Source organism: Cucumis melo, chromosome 4 (assembly GCF_025177605.1).
Source record: "Cucumis melo cultivar AY chromosome 4, USDA_Cmelo_AY_1.0, whole genome shotgun sequence".
Taxonomy (NCBI): domain Eukaryota; kingdom Viridiplantae; phylum Streptophyta; class Magnoliopsida; order Cucurbitales; family Cucurbitaceae; genus Cucumis; species Cucumis melo.
The window spans coordinates 28,799,449-28,823,303 of record NC_066860.1 but is presented as its reverse complement, the minus strand read 5'-3'; the positions used below and the strand labels follow the sequence as shown (position 1 = coordinate 28,823,303).

At 31.4% G+C, this 23,855-nt stretch overlaps 2 protein-coding genes across 2 annotated transcripts; both read left to right on the top strand.

Moving 5' to 3' along the window:
* Nucleotides 1-8,875: 8,875 nt before the first annotated feature.
* Nucleotides 8,876-10,836, top strand: LOC103487036 (glycerol-3-phosphate acyltransferase RAM2-like). The gene is made up of 2 exons (XM_008445223.3): nucleotides 8,876-9,169; nucleotides 9,457-10,836. The coding sequence occupies exons 1-2, from the start codon at nucleotides 8,876-8,878 to the stop codon at nucleotides 10,696-10,698; spliced, it is 1,536 nt and encodes a 511-aa protein (XP_008443445.3). The 3' UTR covers nucleotides 10,699-10,836.
* Nucleotides 10,837-12,482: 1,646 nt separating this feature from the next.
* LOC103487037 (probable prolyl 4-hydroxylase 7) lies at nucleotides 12,483-15,609 on the top strand. Its single transcript, XM_008445224.3, has 8 exons — nucleotides 12,483-12,856; nucleotides 12,964-13,050; nucleotides 13,150-13,207; nucleotides 13,295-13,396; nucleotides 14,206-14,263; nucleotides 14,351-14,526; nucleotides 14,649-14,709; nucleotides 15,186-15,609. The coding sequence occupies exons 1-8, from the start codon at nucleotides 12,747-12,749 to the stop codon at nucleotides 15,488-15,490; spliced, it is 957 nt and encodes a 318-aa protein (XP_008443446.2). The 5' UTR covers nucleotides 12,483-12,746; the 3' UTR covers nucleotides 15,491-15,609.
* The last annotated feature ends 8,246 nt before the right edge of the window (nucleotides 15,610-23,855 follow it).

Here is a 23,855-nt window from a genome sequence, read left to right as displayed (position 1 = left end):
AGTCCAACAATGGAGGGAGCATCAGTGACCTAGGTCACCACGAAAACTTGCCAAATTCGCGACCTAAACAAAGTTCCCCATTTTCTTTTCACCTTTTCCATTTAATTTTTTAAGTTCACAAATTTTAGTCATTGTGCTTTAAATATTGTCTTTCAACTATATTTTTTTAATTTAATTTTAACAGTATGGAAAATAGTTATATTTAATTAACTATAATCCTTTTAATTAATTAATATAAATTAACAACAAAACATAAAAAATAAAAAATTATTTAGTGAAAAATCAAATTTAGAAGTATAAATTTTCAAATTTAAATATTAAATTAAAACAAATATCAAATTCAATAGTAAAGTTCAAACATTTTGAAACTATTAAAAATTAAAACATACAAATTAAATAGAAACTAAACCTAAAAATAGAAGAAAATATTTCTTTGGAACATTTTGAAATATAGATCAACGTATTTACAAAATATAACAAAATTTAAAATCTATCAAAAATATCTATTAACATCATTTATAGAAACTGATAAAAGTCTATCAGTGTCTATGATAAAATATCAAATTTGACTATATATATATACTTGTACATATTTTGTCAATTTTACCCAATTTTTATATATTTTTTTATAATTTTATTTAGAGTATTTAAATGTCATAAGCATACATCTAGTTTCCTCTAAAAGAAAATTGCACGTGTGTAATTTTTTTTTATTTTAATTCTTATTTTGATATGTCTTATTCAACACCAATTTGTTACATTATAATCGGCCACTTAAACGAGTAGTGAATCCATGTAAGAGTTAGGAGGAGGGGCACCTACCTGCTAAATGTATAGTACTTTTGTGTATATTAATTACTTTGTTAGATTTTCAATACGATGCATGTAACATTAACTAAATTATTGTTGTAGTGTTTTTTTTTCTTTGTAAATGTAATGGATGTTTAAAAAAAGAAAGAGGATCTAAGCACAAACAAAGACAATAAACAATCAAATACACAAATAATTAAAACACACACAACTCAAGGGAAAAAAGTCGCAAGAAGAAAAGGCATCTTTAGGTCTCCACAAGAGAAACTACATGCCACTTAAAACAACACATAAAAATCTTTGATCGAACATCCATACTAATCACCTGGAGAAGATGCAAAGTAAAATTGCATGGATACACATATTCAACTAGCTACCAAATATTGTAAATAACAACAAACTAAGTAACTCTCTAAACCTTGTGTCTCTATCAATCCTTTAGCTTTGTATCCAACGTGGAATTCTATAGGAGCACCTTCCCCACAAAAGCATATCTCCCATATAGTCTTATTAAAGAACATTTAAAGAACAAATGATAAACTCCCCAACTTTGCCAATACATTATAACACAATCAATAGGGATATCAAAACACTGTCTTTTAATACGATCATGGAGTATGCAAAATGATTATGAATAACAAGCTATGAAATGAAAGAATGTCTGGAGATCATATCACCTCCAAACCAAATGAGGCTAGTCCCAAGGGAGCACATAATGTCATGGACCACTTCCTGACACTTATCGACTGAAAAACCCATCATAACGACAAGGGATTTAGGTTAATTACAACATCCTCCTAACCAGACCCTAATCAAATGTATTATGCACATATAGGGTCAACCAACTTTACGTTAAAAATGCCAGTCTCAAGTACCATTAGGGCACAAAAAATGATTACTCACCTTTTCATGAAGGGAACTACCGATATTTAAGATAACATGCTGCCAAAATTGACGTAGAATAATAGGCCCCCTTTCTAACCAACTATCATATTAAACTTAACAACGATGTCCATTATCTATAAAAAAAAAAAAAAAAAAAAATCGAACCTAGATCTCAAACTATCCTTAGAAGCAAAAGATAATAACCTCTAGTACCAAGACAAAAGACTTGAAATTATCTCAAATCACATAAATAGATTGACCCCACAAACTATAGGCCTCCATATAATAAGAGGGGGAAAAGGGTATACTAATGAATTTTTTGTGGTCTTTTACGTGTTTTTTTTAAAGTTGTCTTTACACTTTTTTTAATTAATAGTTGCAATTTTACTGTATATGTTTTTATTCTAAATCAATTTACTCTATCACTATCCATTTTTTATTGATGAATAGAAAGATTGAATTTTGATTTGATATATCTTTTTCGTTTTTAAATAAGTCTTTATATATTTTTTAACAAGGGCACAAGGTTTGTGGTAATGCTGAAGGGTTGTGAATTGGTGCATGTGGTTTTGCTACATTGAGTTATTAACTATAACCACAACAACGACAAACAGTAAAAGGTTGCAACTACCACGAAAATAAGTATAATATGTATATATATTTATGTAACTCGAAAAAATTAAAAGAAAAAAGAACTTTGAATGATAACCATTTATATGGAAATTTTCAAACTCATAATAATAATAAAAATAAAATAAACCCACAAATTAAGATTTATTGTAAATATAATGATATTATAAATGTAGATATCCATAACCTATATAAGTTACAATTTTCATATAACTCTCACATTCAATTTCATATTGTAACATCCATCCCATTGAATTTCATAATGTAACTTATACATATGATGTCCTATAAATAGAGGAGTGTGGTGCATTTGTAAGACATACCACTATTGAGTTCAATTGTATTCTCTTCTCCCTCTCTTCTCTATTATTCACTTTGTTTGTTTCATTATCCTTTATTTCATAACACGTTATCAGCACGACGCTCTACAATTTTGTTATTTACAAAAGTTTTACCATGTCAAGTCTTACCAAATTAGAATTTCTAGCTCTTGATATCAATGGTGATAATTTTTTATCATGGGTACTTGATACTAAAATTCATTTGGATGCCATGAATCTTGGAGAAACGATTAAAGAAGGAAACACGACTTCAAGTCAAGAAAAGGAAAAAGCCATGATTTTCCTTCGACATCATCTTCATGAGGGACTAAAGATTGAATATCTTACGATAAAAGATCCCTATGAACTATGGCAAAGTTTAAAAGAAATTAAGGTATGATCATAAAAAAAGTGTGATTCTTATTGAAGCTCGATATGATTGGATGCACTTAAGGTTGCAAGATTTTACATTAGTAAGTGATTATAATTCCGCATTATTTAAAATTTGTTCAAAATTATTATTATGCGGAGAAAAAGTTACTGATGAAGATATGTTAGAGAAAACCTTTTCAACATTTCATGTCTCGAATATGCTCTTGCAGCAGCAATATCGAGAAAGAGGTTTTAAAAAGTATTCCGAACTCATATCATGTCTTCTTGTGGCTGAACAAAATAATGAGTTATTAATGAAAAACCATGAATCTCGACCAATTGGAGCAACACCATTCCCTGAAGCGAATGTCGTATTTTTAAATAATATTAATGGTTGAGGTCGAGGTCGTGGCCGAGGTCGTGACCGTGGTAGAGGAAGAAGTAATTATACTTTACGTGGTAATAATGATTTAGATTTCAAGAAAACCACAAATGATGATCATAGAAGGAAGACTCCACAAAATAAGAAAATTAAAAGTGGTGAAAATCAATGTTTCCGTTGTGGTATGAATGGTCATTGGACTCGTACTTGTCGTACATCCAAGCACTTAGTCGACCTTTATCAAGCCTCATTGAAGGAAAAAGGGAAGAATGTGGAAGTAAACTTTGCCTATCCAGATGATGTATTTGACCCTTCCAACATGACCTATTTAGATGTGGCGGACTTCTTTAAGTCTCCTAAAGAGAAAAATGATGTTAATGAAGGAGTAGCAAATACTTCTTTTAATTATGATAATGTCCAAAACTAATATTTGCATTATGTTTTCTTTATTTAACATTTACTAGTTTATTTACATTATTTACATTTCAAGGTTCGTTTTTCTTTTTAACAAGAGACTTATTGTAATCGTTTTTTTTAATGAAGAGTTATGGACATTTCTCATATTTTGGTTGATTCAAAGATGAATAATGAAGAGTTATGTTTGGCAGATAGTGCAACTACGCACACAATACTTAAAAGTAAAAAATATTTTTCTACATTGACAATGCTTGAAGCAAATGTCAATACAATATCAGGTTCTACAAACTTGATTGAAGGTTTTGGTAGCAAACCTTATTTTGCCTAGAGGAACAAAATTCACAATTAGTAATGCTTTGTTCTCTAGTAAGTCAAAAAAAAAACTTATTGAGTTTTAAAGATATACGTCAAAATGGTTATCATGTTGAAACTGACAATAAAAATAATATAGAATATCTTTATATTACATTTATTGTTTCACATAAGAAGCGTATATTGAAAACATTGCCTGCCTTTTCTTCTGGATTATATTATACTTATATACGAGTAGTTGAAACATATGCCACTATGAACCCGAAGTTCATGAATTTAAATATGTTTACTGTTTGGCATGATCGATTAGGTCATCTTGGGTTAATAATGATGAGAAGAATTATTGAAAATTCTCACGGACATCCACTAAAGAACCAGAAGATTCTTCAATCCAAAGAATTATCATGTATTGCTTGCTCTCAAGGAAAATTAATTATTAGGTCATCACCAGTCAAAGTGGGAGTGGAGTCACCTACATTTTTAGAACGAATTCATGGTGACATATGTGGACCAATCAATCCACCAAGTAGACCATTTAGATATTTCATGGTTTTAATTGACGCATCAAGTAGATGGTCACATGTGTGTTTATTATCAGGTCGAAACCTTGCATTTGCATGATTACTTGCTCAAATAATCAAACTAAGAGCACAGTTTCCGGATTATACAATAAAAAACATTCGACTTGATAATGCTGGTGAATTTACATCCCAAGCATTTAATAATTATTGTATGTTAACTGGGATAAATATTGAACATTCTGTAGCTCATGTTCATACACAAAATGGTTTGGCAGAATCATTTATCAAGCATTTACAATTGATTGTCAGACCATTACTTATGAGAGCAAAACTTCCATTATCTATATGGGGTCATGCTATTTTGCATGCAGCGTCGCTTATACGCATAAGACCGACATCTTATCATAAGTATTCCCCAACACAATTAGCTTATGGCCAGGAACCAAATATTTCTCATTTGCGAATTTTTGGTTGTGCAGTATATGTTCCAATTTCCCCACCACAACGTACTAAAATGGGACCTCAAAGAAGGTTAGGAATATATGTCGGATTTGAATCCTCATCAATTATTAGATATCTTGAACCCTTGACGGGAGATGTATTTACTGCACGATTCGCTGATTGTCATTTTAATGAGACAAATTTTCCAACATTAGGGGAGGAATTAAGAAGTTGGAAAACGTAATTGCCTGGAATGTATCGTTATTGTCTCATTTAGATCCTCGTACAAAGCAATGTGAACTAGAAGTTCAAAAGATAATTCATTTACAAAGTGTAGCAAACCAAATGCCAGATGCATCTACAGATACTAAGAAAGTGACCAAGTCATATATTCCAGCTGCAAATGCTCCATCTAGAATTGAAATCCCAACTCAGCAAGTTGATACAATTAATGAATCAACGCTGCGCCAAAAGCATGGTAGACCGATGGGTTCAAAGGATAAAAATCTTCGAAAAAGAAAAGTGACCAATAGTCGAAATGACTTAATTGACAATAGAAACATTCAAGAAAAAATCATGGACACGACTAGTGGTAAAAATGTAGAAGAGACTCAAGTATATGAAGATAACAATGAGATCTCGATAAATTATACCATGACAAGAAAAAGGTGGAATAGAATTAATGTAGTTGTGGACAACATTTTTGCGTATAATGTTGCACATAATATCATTCATGAAAATGAGGATTATGAACCTAAATCTGTTGACGAATGTCGTAATAGAAGGGATTGGCCCAAGTGGAAAGAAGCCATCCAAGCAGAACTAAACTCACTCACGAAACGTGAAGTTTTTGGACCTGTAGTTTATACACCTAAAGGTGTAAAACCTATGGGATTTAAATGGGTATTTTTGCGTAAACGAAATGAAAATAATGAGGTCACTAGATATAAAGCACGACTTGTTGCTAAGGATTCTCTTAAAGACCAGACATTGATTATGAGGAAACATATTCTCCTGTGGTGGATGCTATTACATTAAGATATTTAATTAGTCTGGCTGTATGTGAAAATCTTGATATGCATCTTATGGATGTAGTTATAGCATACTTATATGGATCTTTGGAAAATGAAATCTATATGAAAATCCCTGAAGGATTTAAGATACATGAATCATATAATTCAAACTCTAGAGAATTATGTTCAATCAAATTACAAAGATCATTATATGGATTGAAACAATCAAGATGAATGTGGTACAATCGCTTAAGTGAATATTTATTGAAAGAAGGTTATCAAAATAATCAAATTTGTCCATGTGTTTTTATTAAGAAATCACAGTTAGGATTTGCGATTATAGTTGTATATGTTAATGATTTAAATATAATTGGAACTTCTGAAGAGCTTTCAAAGGCAATAGAATATCTCAAAAAGGAATTTGAAATGAAAGATCTTGGTAAGACAAAATTTTGCCTTGGCTTACAAATCGAGCATTTAGCCGATGGAATTTTTATTCATCAATCAACATATACAGAAAAGATTTTAAAAAGATTCTACATGGACAAAGCACACCCATTAAACATTCCAATGGTGGTTCGATCACTAGATGTAAAAAAGGATATCTTTCGACCTCGAGAAGATAATGAAGAATTACTTGGTCTTGAAGTACCGTACCTTAGTGCAATAGGTGCACTAATGTATCTTGCTAATAACACAAGACCAAATATAGCATTTTTAGTAAATTTGTTAGCAAGATATAGTTCTTCTCCAACAAAAAGACATTGGAATGGAGTTAAGCATGCACTTCGTTATCTTCGAGGGACAATTGATATGGGTTTGTTTTATTCAAATAAATCAAACTTTGATCTAGTTAGTTATGCGGATGCTGGATATTTATCTAATCCACACAAAGCAAGATCTCAAACAGGTTATTTGTTTACATGTGGAGGAACTGCTATATCTTGGCGATCTGTAAAGCAAACCATGACGGCCACTTCATCGAATCATGCAGAAATTCTTGCAATTCATGAAGCTAGTAGAGAATGTGTATGGTTGAGGTCAATGACTCATCATATTCGAGAAACATGTGGTTTGTCTTTCAGTAAAAATTTACCAACAATGTTATTTGAAGATAATACCGCATGTATAACACAAATCAAAGGATGGTATATGAAAGGAGATAGAAGAAAGCATATCTCACCAAAACTCTTTTATACGCATGACCTTGAAGAAAATGGTGACATCAGTGTTCAACAAATTTCTTCAAAAGATAACTTCGCGGACTTATTCACAAAAGCATTACCCACATCAACATTTGAAAAGCTAGTGCACAACAGTGGAATGCGACGACTCAGAGAACTTAAGTGATGTATCCATAAGGGGGAGTAGAAATATTGTCCTTAAGGAATAGGAGTAATGTCTTTTTTTCCTTTGACTATGATTTTTCTCATTGAATTTTTCTAGCAAGGTTTTTATGAGGTAGTTATTAATGTATAAAAATGATGTACTCTTTTTCCTTCACTAGGATTTTTTTCCCATCGGGTTTTTTCCTAGTAAGGTTTTAACGAGGCATTTATTTTTATATAATATGGATATCTAAGGGGGAGTATTGTAAATATAATGATATTATAAATGTAGATATCCATAACCTACATAGGTTACAATTTTCATATAACTCTCACATTCAATTCCATATTGTAACATCCATCCCATTGAATTTCATAATGTAACTTATACATATGATGTCCTATAAATAGAGGAGTGTGGTGCCTTTGTAAGACACACCACTATTGAGTTCAATTGTATTCTCTTCTCCCTCTCTTCTCTATTCTTCACTTTGTTTGTTTCATTATCCTTTATTTCATAACAAGATTAAAAATTTACTTGATTAATTACGTGCACTCACAATTTAAGTGTTAGTTGAAATGATTTAGAATCAGGTTGTCCCTAGACTCTTTTAGTTGGTAGTGCTTTGTGTTCATGACTGCTTTGAACAACTTTCTTTTAATGTAGAAATACTACTCTTCACATACTTTTCTAAAACATGATAGAGAAAAGAAGGAGAGGAAAGATTTTAAATTGAATATTTAAGAATTACAATTTTTTTAAGTTTTATATTTCACAATTACAATTTTACACGATACTTTAGTTTTTAATAGAAATTAAATAAAAATAAATGACGATGGATCCTAGAATGTAACCGAAAGTAAATGTTAAGAATAAAATTATTGAGTTTGAAAACTCGTACACAAATATAACATAAACAAATCTAAATGTTTTTTTAATTAAAAGTTATTTTATATTTAAAATTAAATAAATAATTTTATCTACCATTTGTATAACCAACAAGAAAATCTAATGGGATAAACCAAATGACTTTTTATAGAAAAAATGAAATCAAAGAAATGTATTTGTTTGTAAACATTTTTAATAATCACTTTTTAGAAAGAAATACTTTTAGTAACGTGATATTAATTATTTATCTATATTAGGATGGAAGATTTTACTTCCAATCCATAACTCCAAATTTATATTAATTCTTTTTCCAAAAAGTTGATTTTCCAAAGCATACAAAGTTAAAGAACATAGAAAGATCGGTAACTCCAAGAACGACTTGTCGGTTTATGAGATCTCGGCGCCACCTTTGCTCTTTGGTCTCTTAAGCTAAACAACTTGTCCTTTTCATAACTTCCACTCTTTATTTCTTTATATATGTAATTGCAACAATAATTCAACTTCTAAAACACTAAGCTAATTTCAAATTACTCTCTACACCAACTTCTCCCAATGATGGCGGAAGGTAAGGATCAACAACCTTTCATGAACCAAAATACCTTTCCGACAATTGATCGATGCTCGTCCATCGGTCGGGAGAAACATACGGTTGTCGCCGACATGGACGGAACGTTGCTTTGTGGTCGTAGCTCTTTCCCTTACTTTGCCCTCATTGCATTTGAGGCTGGTGGAGTCTTGAGGCTTTTGTTCTTGCTGTTGGCCTCTCCGATTGCTGGAATTTTATACTATTTCATTTCTGAGTCAGCTGGAATTCGTGTGCTTATATTTTCAACATTTGTCGGGATGAAGGTGAGTTAAATTATAATCAAAGTTCAAAAGTTTAAATGGATAAATGCTTTAAATTTAACACTATTATCATTGTCTCTTTGTTCCTAATTTTTTTTCGTTGACCGTTTCAAAAATTAAATTTAAAATACATAGATTTTGAAAACTATTTAAAACATTTTCTATAATTCATGTACGTATGAAAAGTATTATATACATATAAAACAGGAAAAAAAAAAAACAATTATTCTTCCATTTTTAAACATATTTATAAACATTACCAAATATAACAAAAAAAATTCCCTTTATAGGTTTCCGACATCGAGTCAGTGGCGCGTGCAGTTCTACCAAAGTTCTACGCACATGACTTGCACGTGGAGACATGGAGGGTATTCTCGTCATGTGGAAAACGCTGCGTTTTAACCGCAAACCCCAGAATCATGGTGGAACCATTTCTCAAGGATTTCTTAGGCGCTGACATGGTCATCGGTACTGAAATTCACACGATCGGTCAGCGAGCCACCGGTTTAATTCAAAGCCCTGGAATCATAGTCGGGAAGAACAAGGCTAAAGCAGTCCAACAAATTACTCAGCCGGACATTGGGATCGGTGACCGCCAAACCGATTACCCCTTTATGAAGCTCTGCAAAGAGGGGTATGTAGTTCCGGCGAAGCACGAGGTTAAGCCGGTCACCGTTGATAAATTGCCTAAGCCAATCGTGTTCCACGATGGCCGATTGGTTGTAAAACCCACGCCGTTTGTGGCGTTGATTTTAATTCTGTGGATTCCAGTGGGATTCGTTCTCGCTTGCTTGCGAATGGCCGCTGGTTCTCTTCTTCCGATGCCGATTGTGTACTATGCGTTTTGGGCTCTTGGCGTTCGGGTAGAAATCAGAGGTACACCACCACCTCCGGCGAAGAAATCCACCGGCCAAACTGGCGTCCTTTTCATATGTTCACATCGAACCCTCCTCGATCCAATCTTTCTCTCAACTGCCCTCGGTCGTCCCATCCCCGCCGTGACGTACTCCATCTCCCGTCTCTCAGAGATTATTTCTCCAATTAAAACCGTCCGCCTAAGTCGCGACAGAGCAGCCGACGCCGCAATGATCAAGAACCTACTGCAAGAAGGTGACTTAGCAATATGCCCAGAAGGGACGACATGTCGGGAGCCATTCCTACTCCGATTCTCGGCACTGTTCGCGGAGCTAACCGACGAGATTGTCCCGGTTGCAATGTCGAACCGGATGAGCATGTTCCATGGGACGACGGCGAGAGGATGGAAGGGGATGGACCCGTTTTACTTCTTCATGAACCCAAGTCCGGTGTATGAAGTGACGTTTTTGAACAAATTACCGTATGAACTCACTTGTGGCGGCGGCGGAAAATCGAGCCATGAGGTGGCGAATTACATTCAGAGGATGATCGCTGCAACGTTGTCTTATAAGTGCACCAATTTCACCAGAAAAGACAAGTACAGAGCTCTCGCCGGAAATGATGGCATTGTTCCTGAGAAATCAAAGGTTCAATCTACGAAGATAATGGGTTGCTAGAGATTCATGGTGAAACTTTAAATTAAGTTGTGTAGCCCAATAACATTATAGAATTGTATCGAAAGATATACGAATTTGGGATGGTTTTTTTCCCTTTAAATTTTACAAGCTATCAAATTGGGAGAAATTTCGCAAGAACAGAGTTGAGGTAATTTCCTTGGTATGGGGTTTCCATATAAAATTATTAAAAACTAATACTCTGTTTGGATTCCAACCCATCTCAATTCACAAACAATTCTAATTCCAAGCAATTTCAATTCCTAAAGGATTTCGAAAAACTTTTGTTGTTTGTTAGTATATGATTCAAATCATGTTTTGATTGTATGCCATATAATTAAGAATTAACTTCTTCATTTTCTAATTTCTGATTAATACAACTATGGTTAAAATTTTAATTTAATAAATTCTTAGCTTTCATTTCCCTAGTATAAAGTTTAAGACATTCATCTCAAACAAAACAATTAGTTTAAAATCATTTCAAATCACAATATCTAAAATGATATTTTAAATGCAAAGAACGTAAACATCTCTTTATTTTCGATTTTAATTCATTTTCATCTATGCACTAAAATGTTTATTTTCATCTTGTTGAATGAGATTGTCTAGTTCATTTTAGTTTTTCCTCTCTTAAAATGTTAGTCTTTCAACTATTTTGGTTCAATAAATTTGAAAAATGCAAATCAAAATATTCACTTTTTTTAGAAGCAATACATGTATTAATAGGGTTTAATTACAAAAAAAAAAAAAAAAAAAAAAAAAAAAAAACTTAGGTGCATCTAGAATATCTTTGTATATTTTACTAAATTGTCTAATCTCATTTTGTCATGTGATAATTTTTTTTAATATTTTAATTATTTTTTATGTGTGTAATAAAAGTGAGATGTATAGACAAAAATTTAAATCTCTAATTTATGACAAAAACTTCTTAATAATATGGATTAAATTTGTGATTGGACAAAGAAACTAATGAATATTGGAGATTAAATTTGTGATTTGACAAAGAAACTAATAAATATTAGGGATTAAAATTGTGATTTGACATAGAAACTAACAGATATTAGCAAGGGATTAAATGGGTCATTTGACAAAGAAGAATCATTAGACAAATATTCGGGATTAAATGTTGATGTAAAAAGAAAAACATAGATAAAATGCTATTTTCATACAAAAATTATAAAATGTAAAAAGTAAAAACAATTTAAGTTAATAAACATTATACAATTTTTTAAATAAGTTTTTTTTTTTTAATATAAATTCAAGTCAATATAACTCGTGATTTCTATTACAACAATTTGAAGTTGATACAATGTCATGTTGAACTAAGCACCTTTTAATACCACATATCTCATGTTAGTTATGGTTAGTGAGCTAGTTTATCATTTATATTATATTCACATTATTTACCTTTATTTCTAGTGGTTTATAAATATAAATTTTCAAGGATTAATATTTCAATACCTATTGAAAAAATTGGATAATATTTTTTAATGAGAGATACATCTATTCTATAAACATTAATAATAATAAGAGACATTGATTGAGTCTAATAATAATAGACATTGATTGAGTCTACAAATGAGTATGGATTATAAAGGTAGAAATTTATACAATAAATTTCCAAATATTAGAACTAATATCAATATATTTATGAACATTTAATACTTGAAACACAACAACAAACAAGTAGGAAGAGAGAAAAAAAAGTTAAATGGATAGATCTGTTAATGGGAATATATAAAAATAGTCATTCCATTATAATCTTTCCTCAAAAAGAAACATGCTTTTCAGAGAGTCAATGCAAAGCAATTTCCCGCTGGAAGAAACTTCCATTTCCATGGTTATCAACGGCGGGTTTGCAATTGCAGCAAATCCGCTTCTGGGTTCCCTAAATTTCTTCATAAATGAGTATGAACCCCAAGAATCGAATTTGTACCTTCCTCTCTCTTCTCCATTTTCGTTCTTTGTTTTGATTTCCATTTTCTACATACATTTTGTTTACGTCTCCCTTTCTCTCTTGAATTTCTGGCTTCCGTACCTCCATTTTCGCTATGGCTTCTCCATTTCTTCTCGCATTTTCTATCTTTTTCCTTTGGCTTTTACCCCTTTCTTCTCTCTCTGCCAACCGCTTCCCCAAAATGCTCTTACACAACAACGACATGTAATAATACTTCATCGATTTCTTGATTTCTACTTTTCTTTTCTCTGTTCGTTTTCCCCATTCATACGGCATTTTAATATTTGACCTAATTGATGTCAATTTCACAGGTATGAATCTGTTATTAGGATGAAAACGGGTGGTTCCGCCATTACAATCGATCCCACTCGTGTCATTCAGCTTTCATCCAAACCCAGGTCCTTAAATTTCTTTCATTGGTTTTCCGTTAGCTCTAAAACTTGCAGATTTTGGAGAACCCATTTTGAATTTTCACTTAATCTGATGAAAATGTACAGGGCTTTCTTATATAAGGGATTTTTGTCTTATGAGGAGTGCCAGCATCTTATCCATTTGGTAGATGAAAATTCTTATTCTTCTTTTTTTTTGGAGAAAATTAATCACCAAACTCCATAGTGTATAATTGTGATACATATTGTGTAGGCGAAGGGTAAGCTACGTCAATCATTGGTGGCGGCTGGAACAGGTGAGAGTGTTGCAAGTAAAGAACGGACGAGTACTGGCATGTTTCTTCGCAAGGCCCAGGTATTTTAACTCAATAGTAACAGAAGTTGATGTATCCATAATGTTATTTACTGGTCATCTACTCAAAATATCTCACTTTCTGTAGTTTAGACTGCCTTTTCCATTTTGGTTATCCTGTGGGTTTGGTTGAATTCGTATAAGGACAGAACATGAAACACGAACGAGAGAGTTAAGCATTGATGTTATGTGAAGGTGCTGGAAGAATCAAATATCTTGTCCTTATCTATCTTCGGCTGTTGCGAGCATAATCCTGCCTGTTTCATTTTTTGTTTTAATTGGTCGTGAAAAGGTCTTCTTTCAATTGGCTTTTGATATACTTTTTGGGTTAATAGACGGAAGAGCAATCCAAGAATCCAAGAGCTATGTAGTATGTTTGAGTTCTTACTTTGTTTTAGTCGAATGACAGTACTATTACTAATCAGTCAAAATATAATTTCATATTAAGGTAAAATTAGTACCTTGTCTCTGCAGTTTTATATGCTAAACCCAATAGTCTCAACTTCAATGAATGATGTTGAGTGAAATTAAAATTTTAACTTGGTGTTGATGTTGATTGGCGTAAGGTTGATGTGATCAATGTCATAGTAGGATGGAGTTACAAGACCGAGAACTCTTAAACTTGAAATGCAATTTCCCTATTATTTTTTCCTGGCATTTGCAGGTTGAGGAACTTTTAGTTGTGGGTTATTTATTGGTAGATGTTGAGTTGTGTCAAAGTGCAGACAACCTTTCATTGTTTTTTAAGATTTGCATCTTTCTTAAATATAAACAATGTAGAGTTTGATTCTATGGTTCCATTCTCTTCCCAGGATAAAATAGTTGCTCGCATTGAGTCAAGGATTGCTGCATGGACTTTCCTTCCCCTTGGTAAACTATATAACTTATTTGATGTTTTGTCTTTCATTTATTTACGAAATGAGGCTTGTATAAACTCGAAATTGTTGTTCTGTTCAGATAATGGGGAGCCTATTCAGATACTAAGGTATGAGAACGGACAGAAATATGAGCCACATTTTGATTTTTTTCAAGACCCAGGCAATATAGCGATTGGAGGTCACCGGATAGCCACAATCTTGATGTATTTATCCGATGTTGAAAAGGGTGGAGAAACAGTCTTTCCCAATTCTCCGGTATTGCTTTTTTGAAACATTAACCGCTCTCAATCAGGACTATTTGTCATTATTGAGTTGTTATATTGTAACTATTAAACTTGCATGTTATGAATAATTCCATTTTCAAATCACTCTGGCAGGTTAAATTATCCGAGGAGGAAAAGGGTGACTTGTCTGAATGCGCTAAGGTTGGCTATGGAGGTATTGAATCTTTTCTTTGAAAATATATTATTGGAGGCTGCGTTGGCACTGAGTTAATGCTGCAATATGAGAATCTCATAATTCCCTAAACATTTCCTAATATCTTTTGTCTCAACTTTTGGTCAATGACTTGGAGATCTGTTGATTGGTAATTCTTCAAATCAAAAAGCCAACTGGAAAAATTTGTTTATTCAAAAGGACCGCCTATGTTCTATCAGTTGTTCAATTCTTACATTAGAAATACGATGCTGAAAACATTACTAAGAATTTTGACATAAAGCATATAAATATAAAGTGGTTGATAATCAACTCCCGAGTTTGCGGAAAAACTGCCATGAGAAAAAGCATCATCTTAATTGTCTCTACATCACATTTTTCTCTCGTTCCAGCTCATTGTTTCTTCAGCAATCTGTTATTGTAACGTTCTGCAATCAAATTTGTATGATTCAAAAGATTACGTTTGTTTGTGGGTGCAGTAAGACCAAAGTTGGGTGATGCTTTACTGTTCTTCAGTATGAATCCAAATGTGACACCAGACGCGACCAGCTATCACGGGAGCTGCCCAGTGATAGAGGGTGAGAAATGGTCTGCAACTAAATGGATTCACATGCTTCCAATCGATGAAGTTTGGAGGAATCCAGCTTGTGTAGACGAAAATGACCACTGTAGTGCGTGGGCAAAAGCAGGTGAATGTAAAAAGAATCCTGTTTATATGATGGGTTCTAAGAATGAACTTGGATTTTGTAGGTTGAGTTGCAAAGTATGCTCTCCTTCCTCATAGAAAAGGAAATGCTTGTTTTTACTTATACACAATTCAGTGGTAGGAGTTTTTTCTTCTTACACATGTACACATGTAAATGACTTTGAGAGGCATCACTTAGTATATTTAACTATTGAATCTCTCCCTATCTCTCCTCGACTCCTATATATCTATATATTGTGCACACACGTACGGATGTATATTCTTCTGTGGAATATTTTGATAGGAAACTAGCTAGTCCTCTCGAATTAGCGAAGCTTGTGTCGGTTTGATACAACTTGTTAGCTTGCTGATTGTTAATGAATTTCAACGGTGATCATTTATATGTTTTGGTGGAGAGAAAGGTGTTGGAGTTGGTTCTAAGTAGGTTCTTATACACACTTCAACTATTTTCTTAGTTGATTTGTCAAAAGAATTCCCACTGCTTTCGGATACTTAAATAAGCATTTTATAATTTTTCTCTTTATAGAGACAAAAACCTTGAATTAGATGATATTGATATCACTTTGTTACTTGACAAAATTACTTCCTCTTAAATTACGATATTCTGCTTCAACTAAAATTTATTTTGGAAGAATTAGTTAGTTGGTATTTTTTATTGAGATGTCCCAAAAATGACCGTCTAGTGCAGCTTTGTTAAAATGGTTAGCTATTTGTGAATCAATTTTTTTATTTCATTTTATTTTTTTCAAAGGATGATTGAGGAGTGCAAGATAATATATAGTAAAGTAATTGATCTGTGTATAAAAGTATGTGTCCGACACTACAATCAAGTATCTATGCTTTGCAAGACTCGACACCTTCAAGATACAAAACTAATAAAAATTCGATGTTCGTTGATTAAATTCTTAAAAGAAAATTGAAAAAAAAAAAGAAAAAAGAGAATAGAGTCGAAATAGTATTTTGAAGTTCATTCAATTTAGTCTATATACTTTTAATAATGCTTAAATTTTGAAAAAAATTAGTTAAATAACATCGATATTTACTATGTAAGTATAGGAACATATTTTCCAAATTTATGGCGAAATGTTAAAGATAATAAAAAAAAAAACAATAAAAAGCAATAATAAATTAAAATTTTAAGATTTATTAAAAATAGTAAAACTAAAATTAGACGTTTAAAATTATAGAAGCCAAAATTCAACCACATCCAAAAGAAAAGTTAATGAACTAAAATGATGTTTTAAGGCTAATTAATTATTTGGACATATGTTGATAAGGGCCCCTACATTTTATTGAAGTTTAACAAATACACAACACATGCTCATAAGTTTTAGAAATTAAGTATACATGTTTTAGTTTTATAATCAATAAACTCTCGTTTCAACTAATCTAATTTTTTTTTAGAAAGCTTCTATTACTACAAAACTAGTAAAGAAAAATTCTAACAACATCACTGTAGGAATTTTTTTTTATATCATCTCCATTATATTGTTTAATTTTATAGTAACATTCAAGAATTATATCCATCCTTAAAATATTATTTTAGTCTCAATGTTATAACTTATAAATTTTAAATTTAGACTATAATTTTAGGGAAATTGTATTGGGTAGCACTATGAGAACATATTTTAGCAATTATGGCACATACTTTTTAAATTTTACAAATATGTCAAATTTTAATCTTTAAAATATTTTAGAGATATTTTTTACTTTAAAATTTTTATTATTCCCAAACTGCCCCCTACATTCTTTCCTCTTTATTGATCATCTCTCTTTAATGTTTCATCTTCCACTTTCTCTTCTTCTTTTTTGTAAACCTCTATAACATATTTGTATTCATAATAAAAAAATTAATCTAACAATAAAAAATGTTTGTTTTTCTCAAACACTATTTTTCGGTTGGTTTTCTGTAGGTTCTTTAAAAAAAAAAAAAACTATCATTCGTTCAATCTTCATTTTCGGCATCTTTATCTTCTTCTTCTTTTATTTTTCACCATTTTTTATCCAGATTTTTTATAATCATTTTTTGTTAGATCTAAGTTCTTTCTTCAAACTTCTTTCAAATGGTTGCTTTCAAACACGACAACATTCTCACTTTTTAAAATACATTCCATCTTAAATATTTTATTATTCTCAAACTACCATTCAATAACTTATTTCTTCTCATGTTTTTAATGTCCTAATCCTCTCATATTTCTTCTCCCACTTTTTAAGGCCCCAATCATTATTTTTCTCCCACTTTGTATCAGTTTTGTATATTAGTGTTGTGATATACTTGTACTATATGTATTAGTTGGTTGATATATTTACTACATGATTTCCATTTTTTTTCTTCAAATTTTATGCAATTCAATGTAGTATTATTAAGTATATGAATGATGTAACTTAGTGTAGCAAACATATATTATGTATCAAAATGTACTAGTGAAGTATATTAAGTGTATCATTAGAATCTCAAGTGTATCAAGTGTATTTTAACTAATCGAACGTATCGGTAGATATAGAAAATATACCAACAGTACATCAAGGGTATCAAACATATGAACTGCATCAAGTATATTAAATTTATCGACTGTATCGGTGAAAGTATAAAATGTTTATCAGTAGTGTATTAAGTGTATCAAACTTATTAAGTGTATTAAACCTAATCAAGTGTATCGATAGTGTAATATATCATGCTTAGTGCATCAAGTGTCCTTAATCGGTTAAGTATATTTTCAAGGTTTAACAAATCTATCAACAACATATCAAGTGTATCAAACTAATGATGTGTATCAAGTGTTATTTAATTCTTCGAGCGTATTAGCAGAGCATAACAAATGTATCAACAAAGTATAACAAGTATATCAGCAACACATCAAGTGTATTAACCATACATCGAGTGTATCAACCACATATCAAGTGATACGTGAAAATATTGATAATTTTAGTGGGTAGATTTGTAATTTTTCATTTTTCAAATGTAGGCTGGACTTTAATTTTGCCATTTTTGCAAATTTAAAAGTAGTGTGCTATGGACCTAATTTATCAAACTAATTTTGCTAAATTTGCAAGAGCCCTATAATTTTAGTTTATTTTTTTGTTTTTTCTAAAAAATGTTATCTATATAACATTTTTACTGTAAATTTTGAAAACATACTCACCTTTTTCCTTGCATGCAAATCATTATTATAATAAAATTATCTTTTGGTAAAAGTTAACCTTTTTTTTATTTTCTTTTCAATTTTTTTAAAAAAGATTTATTTGCTTTACCCGAAGGCTTTTGACCATTTACGGGCGTCCACGTCTGCATGAACGATGTCTCTCCATGCAAAAAGAAATTCATGCAAAAATTCGACCTAATTTTGTTAATTCCTTCTCTAAAAAAAAAACAAATATCCAAAACCCAAAAAGAATCCCGAAATAATCTGTTCAAACTTTCCCGCTCCCACTCGATTCCAATTCCTTCTTCAATTTCTCCCCTTCCCTAATTCTTCTCCATTTCTACTTTCACTCACTATAAATTTCCCCTATCGGCTCATCCCCTTTGCATAGTACCAAGAAACAACAATAGTCGGAGAGAAAAAAAAATATCAATGAAACTGATAGAAAATGGAGAAAAATCCAAACAAGAACGAAAATGAAGGTGAATCGATCAATACAAAAAGGATTAGAAGCTTTTAGAAATTTGGAGGTTCCTTCATGGTGGAATCAGATAACTGTTAGGGCAATTTTGAAATGTTTTATCCTTAGCATCATCTTCAATTTCATCATCTGTAAACTAAATCTCACAACTGGGGTTATTCCTTCCCTCAATATTGAAGATGGGCCTCTGGGATTTGTGAGAAGGGTCACATTTCGATTTTGGATCACTATGGTCTTATTAAACAACACCTTAATTACTCGACAGGAAAACACTGTGATTCAACTTGCGTTGTGGCATCATCTGGGATTGCATTTAGTAGTGGAACGACTAGTTATCTTAAGGGCACAACTCCACGTCTTATACCGCTCAGTATGCGACTCTTTCAAGGGTCCCGTATTCCAAATGTTGCTGTTGCATTTGAGATGCACCTAGAGGGACCAGTGCTACTGCTACTACAAATTCGGGGTTCCCTCTATTTCACTGGCCAATCGTCTGTTGCAAGCGCTACTGGCTGAATCTCGATCTCTGACTCGTCAAATCAGTGAACTATCTGATAGGCGCACTGTTTTGGATGTCGTTCTTCGTGATCTTAGGCGTGCAGCGTCAGGGTCTTCTACTCCTCTGTATCAGTAGGGTTATCTTTATTTTTGCATTCAAGCAAGGGGGAGATTTGGTTTGTGTGTTTTTGGTTGGGTCTGTTCGGTATTTTCCTACAGTAGTTATGTTTTTTTTTTTTTTGGTTTGCTCAGAAACTTAGCTCTTCAGTTGCTTTTGTTTTGTTCAGCTTGACAGATATATTTCCCTTAATCTGACGTGTGTTAGTTCTGTTTTTATCCCCTTCGTTAATGAAATGGATTTTTTTTTTTTTTTTTGCTATTTTACATACTCTGATTCCAGTGTGATGGTTTTGCCTTTATTCAGATATTATTGGGATGTTTTTAGATGAGAATGGGTGCTTGATTGCAGATTATTTCTGCATATTATTTCTCTTAACAAATTGATTAAGATATTGATTAAGATTCCTTCCTTAAAAAATGGCTTCAATTGGTTAGGATCTTTTCATATTTATTTCCTAAAGAAGTTGTTGGGTATCGACTATTTTTTAAAAAGAAAGAAAACCGGATAGAAGGTGCTCTCGATCTTCTGGAAGAAAAGTCGATGGCATATTTGATAAGAGTTGCGGTTAAGGGGGAGTTTTCGTCATACCCTCTGCTTAGTTATGATCATTATGTTACATCATAATCAAATTCTGTTGAAACATTTCTAGAACAGTATAGTAACAATAGTGTCAAAGTGATGTACCTTCAGTCATAACTATGTATTCAACTGTTATTGTATTTGTGATTAAGGCAAACTGCCCTCAGATGTAGATGCGTATTCATCGAACTGGGTTAACAAATATTGATGTGTTGTTTGTTTCCTTTCATATTACTATAGTCTAGAACTTTATATTCAACTGTGTGAACAATTGTCGTATATCACTAAAATAGTTCATATTTCAACTTCCCTCTTTATTTTTTTTGTTTCTCTTCATTAAAGCCCTCTTAACTTTCCCCATCTTCCCCTATATACATCATGTTTCCTCTTTTCATTTATCACTTTTACTTCTCTATCACTGCATTCTTCTCTCTGTTTCTATCTTCTCCTTCGTAAGTTACTTTTTTTTTTCTCATTCTCATTTTAATCTGCCTTCTTTTTTATTTCATTCATTCCTCTATTGTATTCTTCTCTCTATTTCTATCTTCGGCAATTAACTTCTGTCCCCCTTTCTCACTTAGAAACTGTTTTTATGTACTTATTTTGCATCTATTGTATTGATGTTTACCTTATATGCTTCTATCATTGCATTCTTCTCTCTATTTCTATCTTCTCCTTCGTAAGTTACTTTTTTTTCTCATTCTCCTTTTAATCTGCCTTCTTTTTTATTTCATTCCTTCCTCTATTGTATTCTTCTCTCTGTTTCTATCTTCTGCAATTAACTTATGTCCTCCTTTCTCACTTAGGAATTGTTTTGTATGTACTTATATTCATCTATTGTATTGATGTTTACCTTATATGCTTCTGTCCTCCTTTGTTGCTATCATTTCATGATTTTAATGTATTACCATTGTCCATAAACTTCTTTGTTATTTTCTATTTACGCGTGTTTTGTTTTTTCGTTTATCTTTTTTGTATTTTTTTTCCATTCGCTTTTGATGTTTTTTACAATTATGAAATTCCATTCATTATGTTGAATGGGTTTCAAAATTCTGAGACTACGAATTTTAAAAAAAAAATCCATTTTCTTATATTTTCCATGTTGATTGTTAATGTTTTTACTCATTCAATGTTGATTTCGAGTCCTACTTGTCGTCATAAAAGGTATGTATACCTAATATTCTTTCATTTTTTTTCCTTCTATATCGTGTCTTATGTACAAATGTTAACAAGTTTGTTTATCTTATGCAGGACGTTGCTGTTCACGAGTATACTCTTCTAACAGGTACTATTGTAATGACCATTTGTAAGCTTTCTTTTGTTTAGTTTCATATATTATCGTTACATACACTAACGTTTGTAATTTCTTTTCTATTGTTATAAACTTCTTTCATTTTTTTTATTTATTTTTTTGGGTTTTGTATAAATTTATTACGAACATTTTGTTAAACATTATTTGGTTTATAAAGTGTATGCATTGTTTACTTTAAAAATTTTCTTTATCTAGTTTTTACATATGCAAGATAAATATATGTTTTGCAACGTTCGTCTATCTCCATATCATGCAATTAACGACTATATAAGAAATTAAATTAGTATAACGGGAATGAGGGTACACATAACACAGTAATGGAGTAATGTATTTTTAAAATTAGTTAAAGTAAAATTCTACTTTCCATAATAAATACGAATTTAAGTCAGTTCTTACAACCATCAATTGAAACATGTAAATGAAGGGTCCAAATGCAGTTACAAATTTAATAAAATAAAATTGCAATTTCGTAATAAAAAAATTGCATAAAGCTTACACATGTTAGTTGTTCGTAATTAGTTAATATCATGAAAAGAATATGTCAAATGAATGTTGAAGTTTTCAAATTAAACTTGAATTTTTTTCTTTAATTTATTTCAAACAAGTTTTTAGTGTAATTTTTGTTAATGTCTTTATAGTAGTTTTCAATTATTTCATGACTAGCTAAAGTAACATATTGTCACATGTGTAAAAAGAAATTTTCAAATTCACGGTTCGTTTAATTGTAATTTCAATTACGAAGAAAATATTGAATTCATTATCAAATGTAATGGTATAACTTTTTTTACAAATGTAACCCCTATTTTTGAACGTAATTTAATAGGAAAATCAATTTACTGTAACTTTTCATATAATTTTGAAAATAACTTTTAACGAAAAACAAGTATTTCTTTCCGAGAACGGTTTTTTCAATTATCGTAAATATGAACCATTTTATATGTACTAAAGAAGAAATAGTTATTTGATACATTATGCAAACCTTTGTTTGCATGGTTTCACATAGACGACATATTGCGTGAGATGTCAGAACTAACGAGTTTGGATAGGGTATTGTTGCTAAGGCACCTTTTGTCTTGTATGGACGACATGTGGGGATTCATACTGATGCCTGAGGATGAGAGGGAGGGCTTTTGTAGAGTCATTTCGAGACATCTCCAGATAGTTTATATTTGTACTTTATTGGCTTGCTTTTCTTTCTCCTTACTTGGCTTATTGACTGTTATTTCTTTTCCTGTTGTACACAACTTTTTTTTCGTATGTATTTGACATTTTATGCATATGTTATCTTTTTCTCCCTTCTACATCCCTTCAATTCCATTGAAAATGTTTTTTAAAATTAACGAAAATAGTAACAATTTGAGCAGTATGACTGCTACATAATAACTAATTTAATGAATAATTATAAATATGGACCCATGCGTTAGACCATATAATTATATATGTTAAAAAGAAACGTACACCGCTATCGCTAATTACAAATAGACAATAAATAATTTGTATTTCTAACAAAACGACTTAGAATAAAATTACTACAATTTGTTAACAAATTATTTTCAAATTGGACAACTGTCTTTACTAATTTAATAACGTTACACACAGAAAAAATTATTTCCAATAAGACAGCTTTCTTAAAAAAATATGCAATAATAATTTCTTGCTTATATTTACAATGTCATTTAAAAAAAATTACTATATAAAAAAAATATTCATAACTCAACCCACTTAACACTTTCACCAAATAAATGTTATCATAAATTCCACATAAACCTACCACTCTTTTCCAAAACATATCTTATTACAACACTACTTACATAACCTTTCCCCCAAATACCTCTTATCATAAAACAAAGGACAAAAGTTATGATAAAACTAGATTTATCATAACACTAGTTTTATCATAACACTAACCCTTCCCTAACTTAACCCTTCTCCCAAACGTACTCTAAAGGTTCATTAGTTTTAGGATATTAACCTCAATGTGCATTTACATTTGACTACCAAGTGATTTAGTTTAGCTTGTTTTTATTTTGACATATACTTTGTACAAAAATTGGATTGATCAATGATTGATAAAATCTTAATTTTTTAAATAGCTTGTTATTACAATCTTTTTAGATTTGCGATCTATCATCGATTAACTTAAAAATCTTATTTCCGGTTGTCTTCCTTTTCATTCCCACAAATTAGTTTAAAAAATGTCATTTGCCATATTTTTGAATTGCAATCAACTTCATAATCAAAGAATCACCCACTTTGAGCCTTCAAGAGAATGCACTTGGGGCCAATCTCATGAGAGAGAGAAAAAAAGA